This window comes from Nasonia vitripennis, chromosome 5 (assembly GCF_009193385.2).
Source record: "Nasonia vitripennis strain AsymCx chromosome 5, Nvit_psr_1.1, whole genome shotgun sequence".
Lineage (NCBI taxonomy): Eukaryota > Metazoa > Arthropoda > Insecta > Hymenoptera > Pteromalidae > Nasonia > Nasonia vitripennis.
The window spans coordinates 4041792-4062551 of record NC_045761.1 but is presented as its reverse complement, the minus strand read 5'-3'; the positions used below and the strand labels follow the sequence as shown (position 1 = coordinate 4062551).

The following is a 20760-nucleotide window of genomic DNA, read 5'->3' as shown; positions in this document are numbered from 1 at the left end:
CGCATTATGCTTGCGTAGCCGGGAAAAAGGAGCAGCGAATGATAAAACAAGAGCCAGCGCGCACATGCAAATTTAATCTCGCTGCGTATCGTGCGGACGTCGCTTTAACGGGCGCGAACTTGTTTAACGGTCCCGAGTTGGGGTAATAAAACCGTTGGGAGTGTATAGACGCGTTATTATTGTGCAAGGTATCGTCGAGCTTTTCGGACGTTCAGCGCCGAAACAGAGGACTGTGTTTAAGTATATAGTATACGCACGCCTTGGCTGTGGCCTTGACATTGCGCGTAAACTCGAGCTTATCAGTTGCGCGGGCATGAGTGGTAGCTTAGAGATAAGGATTAATTTTGCCGAGCTATTTCGAGAATTCAGGTTTGCGATGTGCAGTTTTGTGTTACGCGCTCAAGTACTCGTAAATTTTCTCGTTTTGAAGCCCGACGAGACGTATACCGATTTCTTTGCCGTCGCGCTATTGAAAGGAATACTCGTATTCCTTTACGAATTGCCAATGTCGCGTGTCGTTCAAATCTGCATTCGCGAGCTCGTAATACGACGGTCTTTCACGTTCACTCGTATTCTATACATCCTTTTTCGCGATTCTCAATAGCGAGCGTTACGTATTCGCTTCCGCTCTGTGCATCAATCAGTGCGACTTTTATGCTGCGATCGAAAATCACGCTCTTTTACAATTTTCAAATAATTCGGCGAATGATGAATTGCAATTGAAAGTGAGGAGGTGCGATGAGTCACTTAATGTTTCTCACTGATGGACGATCATTGCAAGGATCCTCGTCGCACACATGCATCCGAAGAGAGAACGCCAATAACGAAATCACACAATACAGAAACACCGAATTATATAGGTAGAGCGCGCGCAGGTCTCTCTCTCTCTCTCTCTCTCTATCACCACACGGAGAGGGCGTCTGCTGTGTATCCCCTCGCCGCGCAGTCGCGCTAGCGGCGCCGAAGCAGCGACAGCATCAGTATATAGTAGTACCCAACACGCACACACTCGTTCACAGTCTCCTCTCCTCGCCGCGCGCTCATGTCCGTGTTTCGCGCGCGCGCAGCACACCGCCGAACGATCGCACATTCCCATCAGCAGAGCAGCTCTCTCGCTCGCTCGCGCTCACCTATTAGTCAGCAGGCGTCGACGAACGGCAAGACGTGCGCGGGATCAGCTGGTTTGTGTCCCGCTATCGAATCCTAACCGACGACTAGTCTCCGCATCCTCGACATGTTCTCGCTACAGAGGAGCCTGCTGTGAGTACCCATACCACTGTCATCTCGTCTAACGGCCGGAATATCGATCCCCGAGTCCGCAGCTAGCTAGCTTGTGCCGCGCGAGCTCGAGCTGCTTTCTAAATTTACACCGTCTTCAGCTCTCGCTCCGTGCCTGCTGTGAGCCGTGTGTCTCTCTTTTCCTCGACGTCGTTCTCCGCGTCGAGAGTCAACCTCGAGGTTCTCGCGGATGTCACGCAGGATGCGCGTGCGTACAGGGGAGGATAATCGGCTCTCCGTAGTACAGCCGCGCGTCCCTCCATAACACACGGAGTATCGGAGAGCGAGCAGCTGTATAGCAGGTGCGCGAAACGACTGCGCGAGACGTCTCTCTCGCTCGCTCTAACACACGTAACGTCCCTGGCCTTCGTTAGCGCCTGCTCCAGTTACCTCTTTTCTATCCTTGTCTTCGTTGTCGTCGACGTCGTCCATGCGTTAGCTTATCGATTCGCGTCGTCCTCCGAGGTTGGAAAAGAGGTTAACCCGTATCGCTCTACTGCTGTATACAGCTGTATATTATACAGTACTGCTTGGGGATTGCCCAGCAGCATCGGGAAAAAATGGATGACTCGCGTGTGCTAGCTGCTGATGCATAAACGGGAAATAAAGGGACGAATAGAAAGGGAGATGTAGCCCGAATTATTAGCTGTGTGGAATGCGCGCGCCGATCGATGAAACGCACATGCCTCTCCGTACTCGTGTAGGTATATACAGCATACCTATAGATCGCTACCCTTGTTCCAGACTACTCTCGTTTAACCTACCTTTTCGAGTCTGTACCTGCGCGTGCTCCGTCTCTATGCATCGTATAGGGCTTCGCGAGTTCGCGATTCTTCTCTTCACAAGAGTAGCTACTGCACAGAGTCGAGATCCGTATGCAATAATCGAAATTGCCAATGTGGTCTGGACCTGTGGAGCGACGTAAATTTCCGAAGAACGATGCAGCCGTCGAATTCCGAGTAGCGTCTTTGCTTGTGTACTTATTTATTTTTACCCGACAAGTCAGTCGCGAACGGCGGCTTTTAAAATACGAAAACACGCGTTTTACGTAAAACTGTTCTCTCTACGTATACACACTTAAATTTAGACTGCACGACGAGCTCGCGAAAATAAAAATATAATTCGTTGCTCTGCAGAGAGCAAACGTGCATTACTGCAAACTTTATATAACTCGGAAAAATGGATTTCGGAGCGATCGTCGAACTCGGCGGTGAAAAATCATATAGCATCGTAAATTAATAACGTTTTTGCAGTCGCCGAATCCTATAGTATGCACAGCTATAGGAGATCCAGGTAGTAACGTTATCGCGTCCACACAGACGCCGGTAAACTCAAGCGGCATCGCGTTATCTCTCGCGTGGGCGATATCGGCACGAAAAAATCTCTATTGAACTTCCTACGCGCGTCGAACATCTTTGCACATACGGGCTAGTTCTACGCATAGCGCCGAAAAAAATCAAACAAGCGTCGCTAAGACAAACACACGATCGCGCGTACACCTGATGCTGAGATAGAGGAAACATAATCGATATACGCGGTGCGAACACGTGCCCGGCTCATGCGCGAGCATAGTTCGCCTCCGGGCGAATTCGGAATTTTCGGGACTATATTTAATCCTCCGAACACGAATATTGCGCGAGAGGTCGTCGGTTTGGTCGAAAAAAAATTTTTCCATTTTATAACGCTCTCGTCGTTCTCGGAATAGACCGATAATAAAGATGCGTTTTTTCTCGCGAGCTGATCGCGCGGGATAAAAAGAGGCATAATTCGCGCAAAACCAGCCAGCTCTCACTCTCTCTCTCTCTCTCTCTCTCTCTATCCTCGGCTTGAATAATCAGAATCCCCATTCAAAGGCACTCTCCGTCGCCCGTTTTCCGTTATTATTATCATCATACGCACGGCGCTCGTTAGCACGATTGTCCGTCGCATCGATGCTGCTGGCAAACGAGTAGCATGTAGGTACGGCACTCGGAAATCAGAGCGGCTTTTATATACCTACGCCTTCCAAGTTCACGCACCTCTATGTGTCTATAACTATGATGCAGAGCTGAGCGCGAGCATTTATTATCGGGAGCAGCAGCGGTGTATTTTCAGCGATAGTCGGTCCCGTTTTATTTCGGGGCGCGGCGAGAGACGGCGTATTTTCCGCTGTATATTTTTCCCCGACTCGCGAACGCGCGGCTGATGCATCGGCGCACACGTGCGCGCAGAGCCGTGAGAATGCGCGAGAGATACGTGAAACGCGGTGAGATAATCGGCGTGGATTAAACGCGATATATGTGCGCGTGTGTGTATACTCGCGGGAATGTGTTTGTATAGTGTATATTACCGGTTTGATCTGGCGTGAATGGAACAGCTGTTCGCTTAGCGTCACGCGCCGGTGCCGTTTAGTCCGAGTTTTTCGGGAGGTTTTTTTCATTGACTTTTATGGTACTGTTGATCCTTCGAGTTAGCAAGCGAAGATATTATACTGTTTCAATAAAACTCGTGCGGAGACAAAGTTATGTAGAAAATCCTTCGTGCGTAGAGATAGAGATAAGCGACGTTTTACTACTGATCCCTATCATCACGTGCTATCGTATATCTGCGTTATCGCCGCGCGATTCGTCGTGAAAAATCCGCGCGGAAGAGTAAACCAGTACTTTGTTTATTTTTCCACTTTTTTTTTTTAAACGAGCCTACGTAGTTAAAACAATATTGAAACTGCAACTCAAATTATACCGTCGACTGATCAGAAACGTTAACAAAATATCATTTTAAAAAAAATGCATCGAAAATATAACACAATAAAGGTAAACAAACCACCTAGCGCCGCTATACCTATATAAATATATATATAAATAAATATATATATATATATATATATAAACACACACAAATTACATCACAGCCCGCAGACACACACGCGAGAGAGAATGCCAGCCGCGCGCGTAATTTCCAATCACTTTGTGCCCCCACGGGCGCGAGCAACAACAACAATAAAGCAGCCGCCGCCGCTGCACACGCGCGTTTCCTTCTATATACACATTATTATTACCGCATCCACTTTAAATAATTTCAGTCATAAACAGCCCTTGTAACGCGTGCGCCCACCTCCTCGTCGATATACACATATCGAATAATGTCTCTCTCGCGTGTAGGTATGCGCGCGCTTTAATCTGTTTACGCTCTTTAGCGCGCCGCGCACGTGCGGGGGCGGCTATACGCGGTAAATTTAAAAAACCATCAATATGCGCGCGGGGCGGGCTCTCTTGATCGTTTTTCGATTCGTATATACACGCGTTAGCGTTTTTTCGCGCTGCACAGCTGCCTGTACTATATTTTTCGTTGTTGCTTTTTTGCGACTTTCTTTCACGCTTCGTCGCCGGCGCGGAAATTATACCGGCTGGCATATTCTTTTTATACCGCCTCGTATTAGCAGCTTCGAGGACAAGTACGTTTCCGTATACGCGACTCTCTATTTTTCTAGCCCGCTCTGGGTGCGATTTTTGGCTGCGATTACGGCTCTTTTTTAGACACCTGATATATCCACTATTATTACCCGAGATTTATACTACATAGAGCTTTTTTGGTCTCTCTCGGTTTGAGAATATAGTTTGGGAGGTCTCGAAGGTCGTCAAGTATAATAAGGCATGATGGGGGTTACGTAAGCGAGTGTGCACTTTTCAGAGGATGCGATTACTCGTATTTATGCGGAAAAGCGAACCGGTCTTGAAAACGAGTTTAACAAAGTGGCTACGACTAGTCTTCGAGCTGCTCGCGTGATGAGCGATTTAAGCCTTGTGTGCACGCTATATACATATTGTATATGCCCAGACTCTACTTATAGAGTCGTTATCCGCTTCTGGCTAGATTAGCTTTGCAGAAAACGGTAAAAAATCTTCACGATCATTAATCTTCTTTGCGCAAATTTGCTAAACGCGCGCGCGTGTTCGTATCCACGAATATTGTTTGATGACACGACAAGCCGACTACTTTGTCAAACGATAAATTAGATGTATACAGATACGGTTTATAATGCCAGGCCAATTAAATCGATACGACGGGCGAGCGGTTGCGATTAATGCGCGTGAATTTATGCATAGCTTATGTATACCATTTCGGAATCAGCATGCTCCCCGCGATTAAATTGAAACAGTGTAGTCTATTGGAAACGTATACGTATCGCGTTACGCATCGGATAATTTATCCGATGATGATTCGTCCCGATGACTCTGGCACGAAGTATTAAAAATATAAGTCAGGCTTGATTATCACACACTCGAGTGACAACAACCAGTCAGAGAATACATCATCGCGGCAACTCACTTAAAACTTCACTGCAGTAGACTATAATATTTATCTATATTCAAGACGTTCGCCCGCTCTCTCGGAAACTTAGTTTCCACTCGACTGCTATTGTTCGAGTCCAATTGAAGAAAATTGGAGGAGTATCCCCCAGACACGCTGCGCGTTGTTAGCTCGGCTCCTCGCTCGCGTACATTCGAGAACTGTACACACAAGACTGGCACAGAAGCTCGATGCATAGAACAGATTATATTAAGATGATAAGAGCATCGGCAAACTCGACGCGCGGACATTGCATTATATACGTTGTTTGTTGACAGGTCGTGTGGGAGGAATGGCTGCGGCGCGAGGGCGCGGGCGCTGCCGGCCGTCAGCTCCAGCATGGATGTCCAGCAGCGCAGGGACATCCACGAGGTCCAGGGTGACGTCATACCCATCAACATGGTCAAGGGCATCGGCCATCTGCGAGACCCCCGGCTAAACAAGGTTCTATATCTAGATTGTAATACAGCTTTGACGCGTACCTTTGGCGAATTTTCTTCTCCCATAAATTGTTTACCGGACTTGGGAAGAGATAATCGCGGCAGATAAGCGACTCTATACGGTCCGCAACTATTCGAACAATCTCGATCCGATTGCGGGAGAGATTTACACGATTTACACTGATGATGCGCATCGGTGTGTGTGTATGTGTGTACGGTCGGCGCTCATTGTATACCTCCTATCGATTATCCGGACTGACGCGCGATGTTTTATCTCTCCGTATTACGGTCGGCCTCCGCTGGATTAGATATTATACACGCGCGCGTATCGAGTGTTTCACACTCGAGGATGTATCGATCCGTCGCTATTGTAGTACTGTCGATCGATCGATCATTTAATTAGCGCGTGATTGTAATGCTTGGATTTGTCAAGATGTCGTTGAACTTTCGAGATGTAATTAGCTGATTATTCTTACGCGTTTATGGTTATGATAAACGAGCCTTTCGAAAAAAAACCGCGGAAATAATAAAAATATATGAGTAATAATGAAGCGCGATTGAAAATTTTAAAGGGATTAGCCTTCACATTGGAGGAGAGAATAGCACTGGGAATCCACGGGCTCCAGCCGCCGAGATTTAAAACCCAAGAGGAGCAACTGGCTCTCTGCAAAGCTTCCGTAATGAAGTACACGGAGGATCTGAACCGCTACCTCTACCTCGTCGAGCTGCAGGTGCATATAATATATACATACACGTATATATGTATATATATAACGCCGAATTAACTTTTCAGGAGCGAAACGAGCGGCTCTTCTTCCGGCTGCTGAAGGAGAACATCGAGCAGATGATGCCCATCGTGTACACGCCGACCGTCGGTCTCGCCTGCCAAAAGTTCGGTGTTATATACCGCAGGCCGCGCGGCCTCTTCATCACCATCTACGACAAGGGTCACATCTACGAGATCCTCAATAATTGGTATGATAACCGATATACTCTGAGGCTGCACACTGCGCGTCACAGCTCTGTTTACTACTGCGGCGTTTTCTCGTCATTAGGCCGGAGCAGGCGGTGCGGGCGATCTGCGTGACGGACGGCGAGCGGATCCTGGGTCTCGGCGACCTGGGCGCCTGCGGCATGGGCATTCCCGTGGGAAAGCTGGCCCTGTACACGGCGTTGGCGGGAATCAAGCCGCATCAGTGCCTGCCCATCACCATCGACGTCGGCACCAACAACGAGCAGCTGCGCAACGATCCGCACTACATCGGCCTGAGCAAGCCCAGGACCTTCGGCCCCGAGTACGACGAGCTGCTCGACGAGTTCATGTGCGCCTGCGTCAGGAAGTACGGCCAGAACGTGCTCATCCAGTTCGAGGACTTCGGCAATCACAACGCCTTCAGGTTTTTGGACAAGTACAGGAACAAGTACTGCACGTTCAACGACGACATCCAGGGCACCGCTGCCGTCGCTGTTGCCGGGATTCTCGCCAGTCAGAGGCTCACCAACAAGCCCATGCGCGAGAACAAGTTCGTCTTCCTCGGTGCTGGAGAGGTGGGTTGTGGCAACTTTGGTTGTATATAGTATACACGCGCTAAATGCAAAAAGATTATCGCTTGCGAACACAAACAAAATGATACTCCAATTATAGGCCGAATGTTTGTTTCACCATTTGGAAATGTTCATTCGAAAACGACGATCTTTTCACTCGGTATATATAGAGAGCTATAAGCTTAAAATGCCGCTTTGATCAATGTGCAGGCCGCTATCGGAATAGCGGATCTGTGCGTCAAGGCGCTGGAAGCCGACGGATGCTCGAAGGAGGAGGCACGCAATAACATTTGGATGCTGGACATCAATGGTCTGCTGACCACCACCCGAACCGAGGGTGACTTGGACGGGCACAAGATTTACTACGCCAAGGATCACCCGCCCATGAAGAGCCTTATCGAGGTCGTTAGGAAAGTCAAGCCATCGATTCTCATAGGTAAGACATTTGCGTCTTCTACTCTCCTCTGCGCTTCCGCCTCAACGTCTCGCTTTATCTGTTCGACGTTTCAAATAACTGCGAGTAAACATTTTTAAATTTGAAAAGAAAGAAAAAATGTTTTCTCGCTCGTCTATAGTCAGTATGTATAGTACAAAAGTGGACGCCGGCGGCCGAATATAACGCGTTCATCACTTAAGCGCGCTGCCAATGAATCGGTGCTATTCGAGCATTAAGCAATCACAATGGCGCAATGCGATTTTCGCTTATAATCTAATGTCGCAAATGATTAAACGATGCCGCTATTAGAGTGCGCAGGGAGAGCCCAAGCGGGAATTATTAAATTGGCTCTGTTTATGCAGGCGCTTCGGCAGCGGCCAACACGTTTACCCCCGAGGTTTTGCAAGAGATGGCTAAAAATAATGAGAGGCCTTTGATCTTTGCACTGAGCAATCCAACAAGCAAAGCCGAGTGCACAGCCCAGGCTGCGTACGAGCACACGCAGGTACGTCATGTTCCACCTTTTATATAAGTATAATTATAACGATGGTCATCGGCCTAATCGCGTATAGGTAAAGCTTGCTATAATATTCAGCGAGTTACGCAACAGTGCGCTTTGTTTCTAAAAAAAGAAGTATCATTTTTACGGCTTACGCATACTCAGGCACCGTTTGTTTGAATCAACACAGGGAAGGTGTATATTCTCGTCTGGCTCGCCGTTCGGAGAAGTCAAATATAACGGAAAAATCTTCAAACCGGGACAAGGCAACAACGCCTATATCTTCCCTGGCATCGCTCTGGGCGTAATCGCGACGGGCTGCCATCACATCACCGAGGAGATGTTCCTGCTCTCGGCCCAGGAGGTCGCGAACAACGTGTCGGATGCGGACTTGGAGATGGGCAGTGTTTACCCGCCCTTGAGTACTATTCAAGAGTGCTCCATTGACATTGCCTGCAAAATTGCGGACTATGCCTACAAACACGGTATTTTGAGAATCTTGGCATGAAATTCCACAGCCGAGCGAACGATAAATATATTCATGCTGTTATTCTTGTTTCAAAGGTAATTTGGCTAGTGAATACCCAGAACCAAAGGACAAGCGATCGTTCATCATGAGCAAAATGTATGACTGCAACTACGACAGCCCACTTCCAAACATGTATACGTGGCCCGAAGACTTTTCCACTCCCCGTATCTTGCCGGAAAAGTAAGTACCTATGCGTAACCCGCTGCATCCCCCAACCCCTGCCAATTCTACTTTCAAACTGTATTAGCATAGAAACACGTAGCAGTAGCACTCGACACTGGTCCAACTTGACGATACGCTTGGTTTAGGATCGAATTTATTCAGCATGCAAAATTTGATTCGGCGACCATAGGGTTATATTATGCATGAATCGAGAATTAGAATCGAATGGCTCTTCTGAGCATCAAGCTGTCAAAGAAGCACGTGATCTCAAATATTTAGAGCTTTTACAGCTTTTTAACTTATATTCTATAACGCCTCTTAACAAAGCGCTTCACACAATTCAAAGTACTGCCTTGTGATGGTACACTGTGATAATGTATGCTATCGTTGAATAAGCTTAATTGTTGTAGACTAAAAGATCATTTGCACTTTTATGACATTTAGAAGAATAAAAAATGTACACTGCTTGTTTGCACAGTACATACATATGTTAAAATTTCAAATTCGGAGTGTTTTTCGGATTGTAAAAGGTTAACTTTTATTTTAATTGAACGAATGTATGAAAAAATTTAATTTTTTTTCGGTACATGAGAATTTCATATATGAATAATCATCGCCCAATAGTATAAATATATGAGTCACATTGCATGGACATTTAAAGAAACGTCAATTATTCTCAAAAAATTTTTGTTATAGTTTTGAAAGTAGCTATTTTGTATGAGACCGGGACAGGAACGAACAGCATCAGAATAGTTAAAATTTTTAAATCACTTCAAATGGTAAATCTGTTTTAAGTTTTCGAAATTATCGTTCTTAACAGAATATGCAATTTCATGTAACAACGTGTATTTAAAATGTTTTTGTATATATGTATATACATGCCCTTCTGTTTTTTACTGTCCTGATCTTTCCTGATGAAATATTTACCCAGTCACAAAGTAAGTCACAGCAACTCGTAAATACAAATCTGGCATGATTGTGATGTGTTAATTTATTTAATCTATTCTATGTGTTTTTTTGCAAGTGTCCACGCGCACGATATGAATCGATAAGTGCACTAAAAAGAACTAAACAAAAAGCGCATCCACACCGCCAGCATGACATACAAAACAATAACTAATAATCTTTGCTTCGCTCAGAGTAATGTATGTTAATTATAGCAAACATACAACACATGGTATTAAAGAAAAAACAGAGACAGCACAAAAGTGTCGAAAGTTCAACGTTTTGATGCACTAACCTATATGATTTTCTTATTCCAACAGCTTGTAACGTGCTGACGATGTTGACATGCAAGACAAGAAGCAAAAAATTCGCTCTAATGCAAAGTAAAAAAAACGTGCTTACACACATAGGAAGATTGTTTGGTGCCGCACGCAATCGGTCGATTGTTAACAAGTTCTAGCGTTTATTATTTACACCCTATTGCAACGGTTTATTGAGCAGAACAGATTTCGACTGTACCGCGAAATCTCAATGTATAATTCCAAACATTGAAGCTTACATTGGAAAAGAGATTGTTGTAATGAGCAAAGAAAATTCTCTTATTTTATTTGCATATTGTGTTTACCGAATCATCATCGACTAGACTGTATTTATGTAAAATTGAAGCGCGACGTGCATGCCATATTATCATTTTTATTTTCGAACAACGCGCTGATAGCCATTAAATTTTAGTATTTTATGCAAACAAATAAGTTGATTGAATAGAGGCCAATTATATTCAGTATAATTAATAGAAACATGGCAAGAATAAAGCAATGAAAATGGAAAAAATCTACTTTTTAAATGATCTAAATACTATAAAGATGTCTGTAGCATTGTTAAATACTTTTAGACGTTTTTCCCTAAAGACCAATATATGTCTGTATACTGTATTTATGAATCCTTTAAAAATGTGTTCAAACTAAACTAAATAAATAAAAAAAATTTTTAATATTAAATAATGTAATATTTTAACAACCTGTTGTTGAGAGTACTCTAATTGTACCATTACTGTAATAATTACAAAATCAACTTTTCAAAAAAAAAGAAAGACTTATTATCATGTGGTTAAATAATATATAGCTGGAAAAACTTTGTGAAATTTTCATAAATGATTTTTTTGTGCAAGTGTTGATTGTCGCGCTTCAATTGTATTACGTGCTTGCCGTTGGCTATAATGTAATTAAGGCTTTTTTATGCGATAAAAGACGTAGGAAACACAAAAACGACATGTGTAATGTATTTCATTTTCTATAAATCGTTGACTGACTGAAGACCGCATGAGAGCCGTTAATTGTGATTTATAAAGCAAAATAAGAATATGAATAAATCACTCAAATGATTTACGACAACAGTATTTTTTGTACATACGTATACTTCTTACAAAAAAGCTGATAATTGAAGACAGCATTATTAACTTTATGTATTCAATTTTACGGCGGATATAAACGCAAAACAGAGTCTTCTGTTAATATGTGGTTCCTACGAATAAGTAAAAATAAAATAGAAAATTTTAGTTAGCAAATGTCAAATGTATAAGTTTCTATTTAATTTTATTGCAGTAAACAAAAAATTAGTTAAGTAAAATGACTTTCTTTGGGTAAAAATCGTAATGATACAGCAGTTGGCGCAACTTTAAATCATTTGAAAGTACATATAACATTCACTTTATATTCGCGAAATCAACCTTTTTCTATTGTTGCGCTACATCCTTTACAGGATGGGAAAGAAAAAACATTGTAAAACAAATAAATATAAAACGTTAATCGTTCTTAAAAAGTTTTACTTTTTTCATAAACTTCAATGCCTACGTATATTTTTACAGCGTGTAGTAATAATACTTGATCTCCCTTATTTAACAAGTAAGTATATTTAAAATCTTGGAAAACTTACTAAACTTATAGTATCACATTTATTGGAACGGCGTATTGTTGGTCCAATCCCAAGTAACAATCTGATATGATATAGAGTTGCAGTTTTACATGGCCTGTAAACAAGAAGATCAACACTTGGTAAAGATTTCCATCAAATCACGCATTCTAACTTAAAATTTAGTTTGCGGTATCTTCAAGTTAAGTTTAAGAGCACACTATTAATAATTCAAGAGTAAGACTTTTATGGAGTGGAAAAATCGACAAAAAGGTGAAAGCTACTCACCCGAAGTTGCTGGTGTGGTGAATTGCAGGTAATGAGTCTTTCGCGGCCCATTGATTCCCGACACCCGTTTCAAAGCCCATAACTCGCGATGCTCGAGATCGCCGAGGACCAAGAACCAGCCTTCGTCTTTTCCACGATGAAATCGCGGACAGTGGGCTTTCAGTGTTTGCGAGTAATTTTTTCGCTTCGTGCCCACTACCAATGTGTATTCTTGATCCCCATTCAAATGAAGATATTGTTGCGGTGTTTTGGAGGAAATTTCAATTTTTTTATCTTCTTCGTTAAACTCTGCGTCGCCTTGTATGCATAAATCGATGCATATAACTGGCATATCTTTGGCTACTTGATGTATCTAAAAGTATTTTTTAACAACGAATAAAATGGATACCTTTTACACAAAATTTTGATTCAACAACAAACTTTGCTTACCTTGCTAACGTGATCATCGATAAACTCTTGAAGTAAAACGTTAGACAATCGACCATAATTATTAGCAACGGTTGTGCAAAACCATGGAAGGCACTTGGGAAATTCAGAAAATAAATGTAAATGTTCTTTCTCGATGTACGGCAATGTCAAAAGTGCGGGCTCGTCAATCCATCTAGCTTGAAGAACCATTTGAAGAAGCTGCATCACTCGAAGAGTCGAAGATAAGAAACCTCGTTCTGCTACCACATCTATCATAGCCTAGGATATTTGTTTTTTCGACTTGGTTAAAATCATTCTCTTGTTGTATTCGAGTGTAAAAAATAATATATTTTTACCTGTAATATTCGTATGGACTGATCGAGTACAGATTTTAAATCGGTATAGTAATCAGCACAAGGTAATGGCAATCTTGAAAAATGCGCTTGTAAAAGCAGGAAAGCTTTTGTGTTTGACGAATCGTAAGACAGACGTTCAACGGGATACCTACACATTTTTGCTAATTCTCTGAAGCGTAAAAAATTATTATTGTTAGATGATCCGTAGACCGGTACTTTATACACTTATTATAGAATAAGACTTACTCATTAAGCAAATCTTCATTATGCCTAACAGGGAGTTCGTCATACTCGTGAGCATTGCACATAACTCGCAAACATTTTTCCAACGAAAGGTCATCCTGTAGGCTCTCATTGAACATGGCAATGGTCTGGTGCGATAAATAATAATAAGAGGCGATCCTTCCTAATGGTAGTGGACCTATGCATTGCTCTTCCTATAAATTTTCGTTACAACAATTACGTTGAGAAAGAAACACAAGTAAAAGCCATTAACATTAGCACACTGACCTCATCGTTGAATATACATTGCGACTCGATGAGAACTCCGAGGGTTTCGTCAACCAACTTTGATAAGTAGGAGTTTACAAGTTCGGGCTCCATACTATCCAAATTATAGTATCTAGGATTTTTTAGCAATCTGCGGAAGAAGTACGTCCAAGTAAGGTAATCGAGAAACTCTTGTTTGCTCTTGATGGTGCCGGCAACGATTTCAGCGTTAATGTGATCGGGTAGAACTTGAAGCAAGCTCGACTCGACAGGGAAAGGCTCGTACAAGAACTGTTTGTAAAAGTTTTTCTTGATGTCGTGAACGAGAACTACTGCAACTCCCGAATCGTCGAACTGAGGCCGTCCAGCTCTGCCCATCATCTGCAATACATCAGTGATGGGCATATCCACATAACGTTTGGTTTTACCGTCGTAATACTCGGTGCCTTTGATCACGACTAAATGGGCCGGGAAGTTGACACCCCAGGCCAAAGTTGCCGTAGTGACGAGAACCTAATACAATTTTTTTCTTAATAATTTAATCATAACGAGAGTAAATTAAATTAGTAGATGTACTAAGAAAAAATTGAAACCTGAATCTTATTATTAACAAAGAGCTCCTCTACGGTTTGACGATCCTTTTCCTCAAGACCGGCATGATGTAGTCCAATGCCAAATGCAAGAGTGAGCTTGAGATTAACATCTTTGATGTTGTCAAGTATATTGTCCATCTCTTCCTCAGGCATATGTAACCACTGTTTTGGGTTGTCCTCGGCTGCAAGATAAGCGATGAGGTCGAGAGCTGTGAGTCGCGTCTGTCGGCGCGACGAAACGAAAACGAGGGATGGACTAACAGGAGCATGCTGACGAATCGCTGCAAAAGTAGGCTTGTTCATCGTTGCCATACGTGGACAGTAGTGTTTGCCTGGGAAGCCAGCTATGTGTACTTCTAGTGGGACTGGTCGCACCGATGGACGGAAGTTGTACAGGCCCATCTGTATAATATTTTTTATTGATTCATGATGATGATAACGTAATATGATTTTAAATTAATGAAAAGCTGAATATATTATTACCCTCTTGATTCCGAGCCAATGACCTAGATCGACTGCATTAGCTAAAGCTGTAGATAAACCAATGATCCTCAGGCTCTTGGAGGTGTGAGAGGCGATGAAATTAGTTCTCGAAACGATGACCTCTAGCACGGGACCACGATCCTCACCAAGCAGATGAATCTCGTCAATAATAATCAAGGCTACTTTTTGAACGTAGTTCCTCGTTTGCCAGCTTCTACTGATACCATCCCATTTCTCAGGCGTCGTCACTATCACATCAGAGGTAGAGATTACTTTGACATCGGGTGTTACGTCTCCTGTTAATTCTACAACGTTCTTTCCGAGTTGACCTCCCAACCTCTTTGTCCAATCCTTCATTCGTTCTCTTACCAGGGCTTTCAATGGAGCTATGTATACTACCTAAATCAGCAAATTACGCATTTATAATCTTGTAAACTAGTTAAACAAAATTAATTGAATTAATGTACTTTTCGGTCTGGTTCGCTTCGGAAGACCCTCATCATGGCTATTTCGGCAGCAATCGTTTTACCCGAACCCGTCGGTGCCCCCAGGAGGACGTTATGGTCTGTATGGTACAGGCAATGGAATATCTGTGTCTGAATAGGATTAAAGTGAGTGAACTTATACAATTTTTCGAATTCCGGTGCTTTCAAAGCACTGACTGGTAATGGTTGTAGTTCTAAAAGATCTGAAGCAGAATGATAATTCATTAATGCATGAACAAGATTAATTTGATTATTCAGCATTATCACTTGTTACTTTAAATCTTACCCGTATGAGGTGGATGAGATTCTGGTAATATCAAGCCTGACAGTTTCAATGGCTGTAAGAATTCGCAACCGAGCCAGCGGTCGCTAGTAGCTTTTACGAAGTACTGATTTGGAAGAGGTTCGCTTAGAGGAATTGTCATTACTAGTTCTTGTCCTGACATCGTAACTACTTGTTTTTTAGTAAGTTGAAGATACTCGTAATGGTAGATGTAATTGCTGTCTGGATCTTCAATCCATAGCCAAAAAGCTTCAGAGTTTTTGCCGTGGATCCTATCGTTCCATTTGAATTCCGGAATTATTTGCAAGCGGATTCTTAGAACGGTTCGAGTGATGGGTTGCAAAGTAGCTTCAAAATCAAGGGAAGGAAACTCCTCGGTACACTTCTTCACAAGAGCTGCAGCCTTCTGATTGCGAAGCATGTTACCTAGAGGTTACAAAACTGATTAAATATACTCCAATTTTTAATCATTCGCTTCAAAATTGACTAGTTCACTGACCGATTTCCATCACGCTCATTTCTCTTAGCCGTTCAACCGTCAATTCACGTTCTTCTATTTTGGACACGACTTCAAAGGGTAAACAATAAAATTGGCGCAAGGCACTCATGTGATCCCATTGTTGCAGTTCCAACATCTTAGCCATACTCAGTACCCGACCAGCCATGATGGCATTATTTTTGCGCAGCATCATTTCGAATAACGCTCTGCATATACGCACTGCATTCTACAAAACGAAGAATAAACATACTCAATGATAATTTGAAAACGTCCAATTTATTTTTTTTTGGATCGCTTACCTGTGTAATGTATGCTTGATCAGATAACAAAGAGAAGGACTGAACTCTCCCCCTTGACAGGTATGTCTGTATCAATATATTGACTTTTCCGTGGATGTTTTCCTTTCCACCCTGCGGAATAACTTCACAATAATCCGATTGCAAGTTTTCTAGTTCATCCATTTCATCATCTCTAACTTTAAGCTGTTCAAACTCTTGCGAACGAGAAATCATTCCCAAAATATCAGCTTCAGTCATTATTGGCTTCATGAGCTCGTTGAAAATCTCGATAGTGTCGTACTTCAAGTAGAAATGGCTAGCCGTTCTGCCAAGGTCTGTGTTTGAAAAAGCAATTGTTAAAAACGTGTACGCTGTTAATCAATCATCAATCAACATAATATAATGAATAACGAACCAGTAGCATTCAAATCTCCGGTACTCGTATTGTACCGTATCATCATCGCTTTATCGAGTGCCATAGCCGAAGAGTGTATAAATTCTTTTCTCTTTTTCTCCAAATTAGGATCTTCAACGATCGTCTGATACTCAATACCGTACGCTAGATGATTGAGCCTCATTCGAACGAAAAGATATGTGTAACTCAACCATTCCACGGCTTCTTCCACATTCGATATTGTACCTAATACGATCTGTTTCCAATAAAATGATTAAAAATTAGTCCCATAATATAATCAACAAACTTCGCAAAGAAATTTCATATAAATACCTCTGCATTTAAATTGTCGGCCAGATACCTGATAAAACTACTCTCAATAGGGAACTGATTCGTTAAAAGCGATAAATAATGAGACAACTTGTCGTGTGACGTAATGATGACCGCATGCCCCGAGGTATCAAACTGAGGTCTACCCGCCCGGCCAAAAATTTGTAAAACATCGAGTATTCCTAAATCGATGAAAGAGCCGTGTTTTGAATCGTAAATCTCAGTACCCTGCGTAAGAAAAATTCAATTATTAAAGACACACAAATACTATTTAATTTCTGGAAAATAAAGACTTACCCGTATAATTACTGCATGAGCTGGCAAGTTTACACCCCAAGCAAGTGTCGATGTGCAAACGAGCACCTTGATCATCCCTTCGGAAAAATACTTTTCAACAAGATTTCTGAAAATCAACAACTTTGTAATCCTCTAAACGTACAAATCAAAATTTATATGTGTAATAAAGCCTACCTATCAGTACGTAACATGCCAGCATGGTGTACGGATAAGCCGTGCTCAAACAATTCGCTCAAATATCTGTTGGGTGATCTATTGAATGCCTTCTGAGCCAACTTTGAACCCTCCTCGGAAAGAAACAATTTGTGAGTACCGTTTTGTATAGACATTTCCTTGAGTACGTTTGCCGTTCTTATCGTAGCGTTTCGAGCATGGACAAACACCATGACCTATAAAATTACAAAAATTCAGTCCACTATTCTATTCATTGCTCTGTATAATAAACGATAAATTCAATAAATTCACCTGGTGCCCTTTGCGAACCATATCAACTACTTGATTATAGCAAACCAAATCCATATCGTTCATCTGCTGCATTGGCTTGACAGCTTTGACACCTATAAAAGTCTGACTCAGAGGTACCGGTCGGAAACGATGGTCAAAGTAAAACAGTCCTTTGTACGGATTTACTCTGAGAAATCGGGCTACGTCAACATAATTTGGCAGTGTTGCGGAAAGACCGACTATTCTAATCATACTTTGAGAAGATTCCACCTAAAAAATATTGTCATTTTAACAATGACAAAATTTTGATTCAATAAATTATATTTACATTTACTCACTTGTCGAAGAGTACGGGCCACAAGAGCTTCTACAACAGGACCACGATCGCCATGAAGGAGATGCACTTCATCAATGATAAGCAATCTAACTATCCTTGTCAACGCAACATCTCCTGTTCCTTTGCGCGTAACCACATCCCACTTTTCTGGCGTCGTCACTATCATTTGTGTCTGTTGTATTTCAGTTTTTGTTAATTGCATGTCACCTGTCAGCTCGCGCACTGCGATCCCCAAATTTCCAAGTCTAAGTGCAAAATAAATGTTTTTAGACTACAGATCATTTTAATTTATGATTAAAAAATAATTATTAAAAAAATGTTGCCTTTTACTAAAATTAGCTGTCATTTCTGCAGCTAAAGCTTTCATTGGAGCTATGTATACGATCTTGAATTCGTTAGTCTTTAAAATGCCATTATCTATGTGAAGTTTAATTTGATGTACCACTGTTAACAGTGCGACATTTGTTTTTCCCGCACCAGTTGGCGCACAAATGAGCAAATTTTCGTTTGTATGATAAGCAGCATCAAAGACTATACTCTGTATCCTATTCAGCGACTCGACGCCTTTGAACGCCATTTGTCCAATCTAAAAAGTTCATTATATTAGAGTAATTATCAAAGGCGCTTGTAAAGTTAATTTATGCAATGTAATACAAACTTCGTCTAATGAAGAAATTGTAACACGATTGTTTCCAACAGTTAAGGGATCTATGACAGGAATAGGAATATCAACTTGCTCACACAGTTGACTATCGGTTCTCTTGACGTTTTCTGGTAGTATCATCCTTTGTCCCGATACAAATCCTACAAATTAAAAAATGTTCTTAAGTCTTGATAATTTATTTAATAAAACTAATTGTAAGTAAAGCAAGCTAATATGTAAGAATTTACCAGCAGAAGCTTTTGCACACAGCTTTGAATCAAACACAAATGGATACTGCTCTTTGACTGCAGTACTGTATACACTACTTCTATTCTTTTTAAATAAAGGTTCAGCTTTTGCAGATAGAGCTTCTTGTCTCTTGAGCCTTAACTCTATAGGATTAAATACTTCGTAGTCATCATCATCAAGATCTCTTCCACTATCAAATTTGCTGGCTACCTTTTGTAATTTTTTCTCTTCTTTGCGTACTTGTTTCATTAACTGTTTTTCTTTTTCAGACTGAACTATAACCTGAGAAGATATCTGAGGTTGCTTCTCCATAGCTAACATAAAAAAATCAGTTACATAGCTGTAATCAAATTAAACTTGACGTTAAATTTTATTTTATTTTTAACTTACTATTAAAAGTTTTTGTTAGTTTTTGATTGCTGTGCCATGCCAGTATTTGTTTACGATGCTCAATGACATATTCAATAAATTCTATATTTTCACATCCCAATAAATCAAACAATTCACTTTCAGCTGAATCACCAGGAGCTTTTAATTTGCTTATAACAACGTTTACAAATTCATCATAAGACATAGCTGTTTTGTATTTTTCAAAAGCTTGTTTCATACCCTTGTTTACTTGTTGCTTATCAAACTGGAAAAAAGTTAGAAAAATCACAATTTACCTTGAGTCATTCATTATTTTGATCATCATCGGTATGATCTACTACCAACCTCAGTTTTTCTCACTGTAGTTTCTATTTGTGGAGCTCTTAAGAGTTCATCAAACCTTTTTGTTATATTTTTAAAATTTTTTGCATTCATGTCATGAAGCATGTCAGTTTTAGGCCATGAAACTTCTGCTGAATGATATGGGATTTTCTTTCCAAATGGCTCACTTCGGAGATCTGTTGTTGTATCTTTTTTATTTAAAATAATATCTAAGTCATCCTCTGATATTTTTTGACGAATTTCTGCTATAATCTACAAAAAGAAGTACAACGTCATTTCTATTATTCAATGAAACTTTCGAACAACATTGATTTTTACCTGTATTATATCTTTCATAGACTTTTGATCAGCTGTACCGAGTAACTGCCTCAGTTCAGTCATCGTTTTTTGACTAACTACCTTTTCTTGAATCACTAATCTCAATATATAAACAGATAATTCATTGATCACCTCCGTAGGTTGTCCTTCTACAAAATAGACAAAATAGACATATTAAATGAATAGCCTGCATGATAAAAAAGAGTGGTTATTGTAAAAAAAAAACTTTACCACAAATCTTGGAAACGAGATGCTGTATTTTGGTAAGCAGAGTTGTTATGTCTACGGGTACTTGTTTACAAATCTCATTCCAATTCAAGTCCCTGTTCAAATGAAAATTAAGACATCTTATTAAATCTGAAGAATTTAAACTGATCAATGTTTAACAGTTTAATACGCTACTTCGTGTTGCGTTACATGATACACTTATCATCGCAGTTACAACATTTACTGAAATTTAGGTAACCTTAAACTAGCGATTACCTTTTGACTTTTGCTGTCACCTCCTGTCTTTTGGCATTCAAGTCATTTACTTTCCGAAGGTCCAGCTCTCGGCACCGATTTGTAAAAGCGCGCAAGGCGCGCGTGATGCGCGGTAATTCGCGCATTACTGAATTTAACAACAAACTCGCCGACAAACATGCAAAAACAGCATATGATTTGAACTCCTATGGATATACAGATTTGCAGATATATATATATATACAGCAATACTTGTTATATCTATATCTGTATATACATACAACTAAACACCAGAACACTATATAGATATACTCCGCACGTGTTTCAACAACACACGCGTGT

At 41.3% G+C, this 20760-nt stretch overlaps 2 protein-coding genes across 3 annotated transcripts; one reads left to right on the top strand and one right to left on the bottom strand.

Annotated features, from left to right (window-relative positions):
• The first annotated feature begins 942 nt into the window (after positions 1 to 942).
• LOC100121413 (NADP-dependent malic enzyme) lies at positions 943 to 11981 on the top strand. 2 transcript variants are annotated; one of them, XM_008210891.4, is made up of 10 exons: positions 943 to 1260; positions 5886 to 6051; positions 6620 to 6778; positions 6841 to 7022; positions 7103 to 7595; positions 7803 to 8028; positions 8391 to 8533; positions 8718 to 9012; positions 9092 to 9236; positions 10484 to 11981. In XM_008210891.4, the coding sequence occupies exons 1-10, from the start codon at positions 1235 to 1237 to the stop codon at positions 10488 to 10490; spliced, it is 1842 nt and encodes a 613-aa protein (XP_008209113.1). In that variant the 5' UTR covers positions 943 to 1234; the 3' UTR covers positions 10491 to 11981. The 2 variants fall into 2 exon arrangements, with proteins under 2 accessions (XP_008209113.1, XP_032456257.1); XM_032600366.1 differs by having other exon boundaries at positions 9915 to 11981.
• LOC100121432 (activating signal cointegrator 1 complex subunit 3) lies at positions 11969 to 20649 on the bottom strand. Its single transcript, XM_001604996.6, has 26 exons — positions 20440 to 20649; positions 20188 to 20279; positions 19957 to 20105; positions 19642 to 19890; positions 19318 to 19561; positions 18927 to 19241; positions 18694 to 18839; positions 18359 to 18621; positions 18037 to 18280; positions 17720 to 17968; positions 17429 to 17643; positions 17255 to 17360; positions 16961 to 17185; positions 16649 to 16883; positions 16255 to 16568; positions 15956 to 16181; positions 15460 to 15882; positions 15156 to 15376; positions 14689 to 15087; positions 14206 to 14607; positions 13634 to 14125; positions 13370 to 13560; positions 13124 to 13292; positions 12789 to 13046; positions 12360 to 12711; positions 11969 to 12189 (listed from the first exon to the last, which is right to left on the bottom strand). Exons 1-26 carry the CDS (start codon positions 20562 to 20564, stop codon positions 12101 to 12103), a joined length of 6393 nt encoding a protein of 2130 aa, XP_001605046.2. The 5' UTR covers positions 20565 to 20649; the 3' UTR covers positions 11969 to 12100.
• Between the last annotated feature and the right edge of the window lie 111 nt (positions 20650 to 20760).